This window comes from Rutidosis leptorrhynchoides, chromosome 7 (assembly GCF_046630445.1).
Source record: "Rutidosis leptorrhynchoides isolate AG116_Rl617_1_P2 chromosome 7, CSIRO_AGI_Rlap_v1, whole genome shotgun sequence".
In the NCBI taxonomy this organism is placed as follows: Eukaryota; Viridiplantae; Streptophyta; class Magnoliopsida; order Asterales; family Asteraceae; genus Rutidosis; species Rutidosis leptorrhynchoides.
In genome coordinates this window covers 357024139-357030760 of record NC_092339.1, presented here as the reverse complement: position 1 = coordinate 357030760, position 6622 = coordinate 357024139, and the positions used below count along the sequence as shown (strand labels likewise).

Here is a 6622-nt window from a genome sequence, read left to right as displayed (position 1 = left end):
TTCTACTTATAGATAAGAGAGATGAGGGATAGTCATTTGAAGATGTTTTTGTAGATCACTTAAATTTGAAATTGATTTTGTTGAAAGTTCAAAATTACATTATGACCGATATATACTAATTACGCTTAAAAACTAATCTAAAAGGATGGAAATACTAATACATTGAGACAAAACTATAATAATATAAATAAGGTTGGTTAACAGATAAATGGTTATTTGTGTCTATTGTATAGTTCTTTGAATAATTTTTAGATGTATTTAATATATATTTCTCAAAAATATATGCATGTATAATTTTTATCCGTATTTGTATGTATGTTTACTAATGTGCGTATGTAATATGCCAAGCGAACCTTTTCAAATATGAGCTAAATAGTTCAAATCCTAAGAGGGTTGGATTTCACCTACGATCAAATCAGCGGGCAACCATAGTTTACTTTTTTTATAGTATTGTGAACGTTGAGACAATTGGATATACTCAAAGATTAATTTGCCTTAGTAGATGTGTGTTTGTCTAAAATTAGAACCCTTGTAAGTTCAGAATTATCCTGTACTTTTCTAATAACATTTTCTACTTAAAACGTGTGTTTAGAGTTTAAACAGTTACATAATGAAAAATAAAATGGGTATCCACGGGTTGCGATCATGAACGAAAAATATTACTCGCTGACGGGTACGTGCGCTCTGATGGATAAATTTTTTACTGGCGGGCGGGTCACTTTGAGGTCTTCCAATTATCAAAACTAAACCATATTTCCATCAGGAAATGAAAACAGAAGTGTTAAGTGTTATTGCCAAATCTGCTACAGAGAAGAAATCGTAAATAAAAACAATAACAATAATAATAACCCAACATGAAAAATAAAATTAATATACCATTTTTATCCAGTTCGAAGATGCACGGATCCATTTAAAATGTTAACATTACAGACGCGTGTATAGTAGTTGGACAGGTTCTTACAAAACTTCACTGTTCGGCATTGATTCCGAATATGCGAACCTTGTGCATGTTTGGAAACTTGGCAACCACTAGCACAAAAACTGCTACTGTGTTTAAAAACAGCATCGGGTTCTGGTAGTCTGTTGTGTGAGATGCTATTAAGTATCTGTACATTAATAAAGATGAATGTGCATTAGTTAGAATACTACTATATGTCAAAATGTACATAAAGGATGTGTTAAACAGTTGATATGATCAAGGGCAAGAACATAGAAAACGAAATGCAAAGTCAAAGTCAACGAAACCAGGCAGATGATGAATTCTGCCCAGAAATGGCGTTTGAGAAAAACCTAAATACATGATGAAGTAACAGCTACCAGCTACCAGCTAAAACTATCATCTACCAGCTAGTTTTACCAAATATACCCAACTACTACATGCTTAAATACCAATACTCAAAATTTCTTCCATTTCCAGATTACCTTAACAGTCCCTAATGTTTACTCGTCAAGTAAAAATAATTTCTCTGTTTATGTGAAAAATGTGGCATGCTACAACAGAGTTTTCACGAGAAAAAAGGTAATGCACCACACTAAGAATTTGAACATAAGGGTACAGATATCACCTATGATGTGATTATAACAGGCACTACACTTGCATGTATATGATCATATTTGTAATGTAAAGTAGAATTTGTGTTCATTTCATTATTATATAGTTGGTGAAAGGTTTAACATTTAGTACAAGATATCAAGATCCTAAGAAGAATTTAACTGTTTCCATATATCATAGCAAAATAATAATAGTATATAAATGAATAAACATTAGATACAGGAAATATAATGAAAAAAAAAAAAAAAATCAACCAGCAATGATAAAAAAGTTTTTTTATGCAGATAATCTTTTTGGACAACTTCTAGAGAAATGACTCACTGGCAGTTGTATCTTTTGGTACTTATGAGAAGGCGTATCGTTGATACGATACAAAAGGTTGAAAAGTGTATATTTCAACTTCGCACATAAAGAACCATAGATAACATTGTAGAGTCTTGTATGGAAGCCACCAATATGTGTTTTAGACTATATATTTGAACAATCAAACATATACATACACATACATATACAAAAACACACAAAGAAATGTAACATAGTGACTGCTGTAGCATAGCAGACAAAAGTGGCAAAGAAACTAAGCATCGAAGAATATTACGAACTGCATTTATAAAGAATACTCAGTTTACATTTAATGGATGGTGTGATTTAATTTTTTGTAAGTTTAAACAGAAGTATACAAATGGCGACACTGGAACCTAATCAGAAAACCATATATACACAATTTCCTGATCGTATATATTCCCTCATCTTTGAATATCTTATGAAAAAGTGAAAGGCTAAATGATGATCTGCCATGGGGTATGTATTCTCCTCAATGATATCATGTTGATCGGCTGTTACCACGAAATAAGTTGATGCAAAAAAAGGTACACATAGATATATATTTAAGCATGGTAAATAGCTCACAATCTAAAGGTTTTTCTGTTCTAGACATCATCAAGCTATAGCATAATAAGAAGTGCGATAATAATTGTAACAACACTAGTATGACCTATATACTCAAAAACCCTAGTGAAACATGCATTTGGTCCCAAATTATATAAAAGTTCAAGTAGAGAAGAAAAACTTACAGCACCACAGGGACAAGAGTAAGAAACTTCCTATTGCGAGTGAGCTGCTTGCCACTATCAATTTGCTCCCACCAGGTCAATCTATTGTAGATACCCTGATCATCAGCAAATGGTGTTCCCTTTTTCCAGTGAAAGAACTGATATGTCAACTGATAAAAAAAAAAAAAATTATCAGTATCAGTATAATAATTAATACATAAACTCAATCATAACCATATACAGTGATATACTAATATACTGATATACAAGCAGTTAAAAAAACGAGTGATAAGCTTCATAAATCATTCTAAAATCTGGTAACATCTAGTAAATGCGTAATAGAGAGACAATTTTCCTTGAACACGATATGTCATCGAGTAATAAGTTATCAAAGAATCAAACCACGAACTAATGACAATGCACATATATTGATAGAATAATAGGAGCATAATGTCTATATTTTCTATAATAACACGAAATTTCACTATTAATTTAGGTTAAGTACAAACACTAATTTGTACATATAGATCCTACAGTGCACTAATACACGATCTTATAATCATCAACACATACACATCAATCAATTACATATTAAGCACAGAAATAAAACATGATAACAGATCAAGGAAGGTGAAATTGAAGGAATTAAAACCTAGAAACCCTAACTATTTAACAATAATATAAATGAATAATAAAAAATGGTAGATTAGAGATAATATATATATATACCACAGCGTGAGAGAGATTAACAGTGGTCCAAGCCATGCCAGGGGAACAACCGAAAACGGAGAGAACAACGAGCCAAGCGAAGAATAATATGAGTATATAAGTGGTCCAAACGCCGGGGTATGTGAACCACTCGGTGTTTCGATTCAGATCCGTTGGCGGTGACGCCTGTACGTACAAATTGGCCATCAATTGACGGAATACGGTGAAGATTTGATGTTATGATCGGTGAAATTGTTGATTCCGGTGGGGAATTTCGTTGTTGTTTATTGAGGTAGGTTGTTTGCAGATGTGTGGTGTTGAAGGTGATGAATTGATTATTTCGCTCGTTGACGATGGAGGAGATTAATGTATGTATGTATTTATTTATTTATTTATATTTATATTGTTATTATAGTTATTAACTAGTTGTATGCCCCGCGCTTCGCTGCGGGTTTTGAGCGACTACGTAGCTGACATTTAAGAATACTTTGTTTTTATAAATTAGTGACGACTTAGTTATCCCATTTATGGTATTAAATTTTAACAATGATGTAACAACCCGACTTCATAAACCCAAAAACGCGTACCAAAAAAAAAAAATTTATGTCAGTGCATCTGGACGGCGTCCAGAATCCTGGACGGCGTCCAGCTCAGAAGGGTGGGACGGCGTCCAGAGTTTGGGACGGCGTCCAGCTCAAGCAACTGGGACGGCGTCCAAGCAATTGGGACGGCGTCCCAATGGTCTTCCAGCTTCTGATCACGGGTCCAACTCACACGAGCGGAAAACCCGCTTCCCGACACTTTCAAACGAAAACCTTTTTACCACAAGTCAATAATAGTGAAACTAAGAGATTTTCATCATCAAATCAAGTTTTACATCAACGGGCCCACATCGCCCATTTTACGAGTTTCGTTCAAAATAAAAGTTTCGACCAAATATAAGTTTAAGTTCCAAACGACACTAGAGCATGGTGTTTGGGGTTAAACTACCCAATCTCGGTCGAACTCCAAAAGCTAACACCCAAAAGCATCCCCTAACAAGACAAACGGGAGATCACTAATCCAATTGAACGCTCTTACCCTTGTCAACGCCCGAGCCTATAAAAAAGGTAAACAACGAGAGGGTAAGCAAAGCTTAGTGAATGCAATAATTATACGAATACATATATAATTATACCTACTTGCATACACTTACACAACCGCAAACATGCTAGCAAACAACATTAGCTTATCGTCGCAATAACAAGTTATAATTCGCCAATACCCCCAAGCTAGCATAACAACCGCATATAAATATAACTCGAATAATATAACATGCTTACAACACAAATAACCATGGTTAACCATTAGTACAAGGGAACGGCGCTCGCGAAAACGCCATCGGTGTTCGTAACATCCGTTAGGGCACTTAACACCTCGCACCACTAACCCCTAGGGTGGCACCTTAACACCTCGGCACATCACCCCGAGTGGCATCTTAACACCTCGATGCATCACTCATTATTTTACGGAGTGGTGTCTTAACACCTCGACACTACACTCCTAGGTGGCATCTTAACACCTCGATGCTACACCCGAGTGGCATCTTAACACCTCGATGCTACACTCTTCACGTGAAACGTGGTGTCTTAACACCTCGACACTACACCTTTCACGCTACAACAAATAGATACATTATATACATACGTATATAATTATTCCACTCACCTCAAAGTCTTCGTGTAAGATAACCGAACTTGCAACGTCAATGTAACGTACCTATTACATTTTAGCACATAATCAATTCACAACTCAAGTCGGTCAAGTAACTCACTCAACAACCTAGAGTCTTTTGACCCTAAGTGCAATCCCGACCCATTTTGCACCTTTAACCCTAATAATGGGTTAACTTCACCAAAAACCCTAACTTTAGCCGATTAAGGTATTAACACACTTTTAACCATAAAGTTAACTCGTTTTCATACATGCAAGACAACCTAGGTCATCAAAGACCCATTTGACCCATTTCTAGGTCAACACACCCATTTGGGTCACCCACAACCCAATTCACACCCACTAACACTAACTATAAGTGTATTAGTATGTACTTAGGTCTTTAAGACCCATTTACACCATTTACCCTTTCAAAACCCTAGGCTAGTCACCATTTGGGTCTTCATGACCCAAACTTACCCAAAAACCCCAAATTACTCACAAATGGGTTTTATGTGCAATACTAACCCAAACCCTAACCCTTAAACACATTAAACTAAGGTAATCAAGTTTAGGGCTTACCACAACAATCAAAACGAAGCTAACGAGGAGATGAACAACTTTAATGCTCGAGCTAAAACCCGAAACAAGCTTCTTCTTCTCCGATTTGAGCTTTCTCACACTTGAATCACACTCTCTCACTAGGATTTAAGTGGATGAAGTTTGGTGGTTAGGAATGGAGTAATGAGGCTCAACCAAAATGATCTAGGGCCTTTAATTCGTCAACCAAGGGAAATTACCAATTTACCCATCTAAGATATTTAAAAGCAAAAAGACATGCCTGCCAGCTATTCTGGACGGCGTCCCAAAATGTTGGACGGCGTCCAGGTCTTCGATCTGGGACGGCGTCCCAAATTGTTGGACGGCGTCCAGGTCTTCAAACTGGGACGGCGTCCCAAATGTTTGGACGGCGTCCAAACCCAAAAAAGAAAATAGGATCTTACAACTCTCCCCCACTTGAACCGGATTGCGACCTCGCAATCCAAGCCGCATGACACGAGGGAAGATAAACTAACACGAACTCTTCGGGCTCCCAAGTGAACTCGGAACCTTTACTTCGCCGCCATTGAACCTTGAAAGATCTCACCTCTTTATTTCTCAACATTTTCACCTTCTCATCAAGGATAGCAATCGGTTCCTCGACATATTCTAACTTGTTGTTTAGCTCGATCTCATCTAAAGGCATCCATGAGGAATCATCCGTAAGACACTTACGGATGTGGGAAACATGAAATGTATTATGGATCCCCACAAGCTCTTCGGGTAATTCCAATTGATATGCAACTTCACCAACACGAGCTAAAACTTTAAATGGCCCAATAAACCGAGGAGCTAACTTTCCCCGTTTTCGAAATCGAATAATACCCTTCCATGGCGAAACCTTAAGCATCACCATATCGCCTTCTTGAAATTCGATCGTTCGTCTACGTTTATCGTCATACGACTTTTGTCTATCTTGAGCCTTCTTCAAGTGATCCCGAATAATATCAATCTTGTTGTTCGTCTCTAAAACCAAATCTGTACTCCCGATCTCTCTCTGACCCACTTCTCCCCAACA

General features: G+C 36.7%; 1 protein-coding gene across 1 annotated transcript; it reads right to left on the bottom strand.

Moving 5' to 3' along the window:
* Nucleotides 1-2621: 2621 nt before the first annotated feature.
* On the bottom strand, nucleotides 2622-3674 carry LOC139858310 (uncharacterized protein C119.09c-like). Its single transcript, XM_071847167.1, has 2 exons — nucleotides 3334-3674; nucleotides 2622-2774 (listed from the first exon to the last, which is right to left on the bottom strand). The coding sequence occupies exons 1-2, from the start codon at nucleotides 3517-3519 to the stop codon at nucleotides 2622-2624; spliced, it is 339 nt and encodes a 112-aa protein (XP_071703268.1). The 5' UTR covers nucleotides 3520-3674.
* Nucleotides 3675-6622: the final 2948 nt, after the last annotated feature.

Coding starts and splice junctions, on each gene's coding strand:
- LOC139858310 (XM_071847167.1), bottom strand. CDS start 3,519: ATGGCCAATTTGTACGTACAGGCGTCACCGCCAACGGATCTGAATCGA. Junction 2,775..3,333: donor TTAATCTCTCTCACGCTGTG/GTATATATATAT, acceptor TTTTTTTATCAG/TTGACATATCAGTTCTTTCA.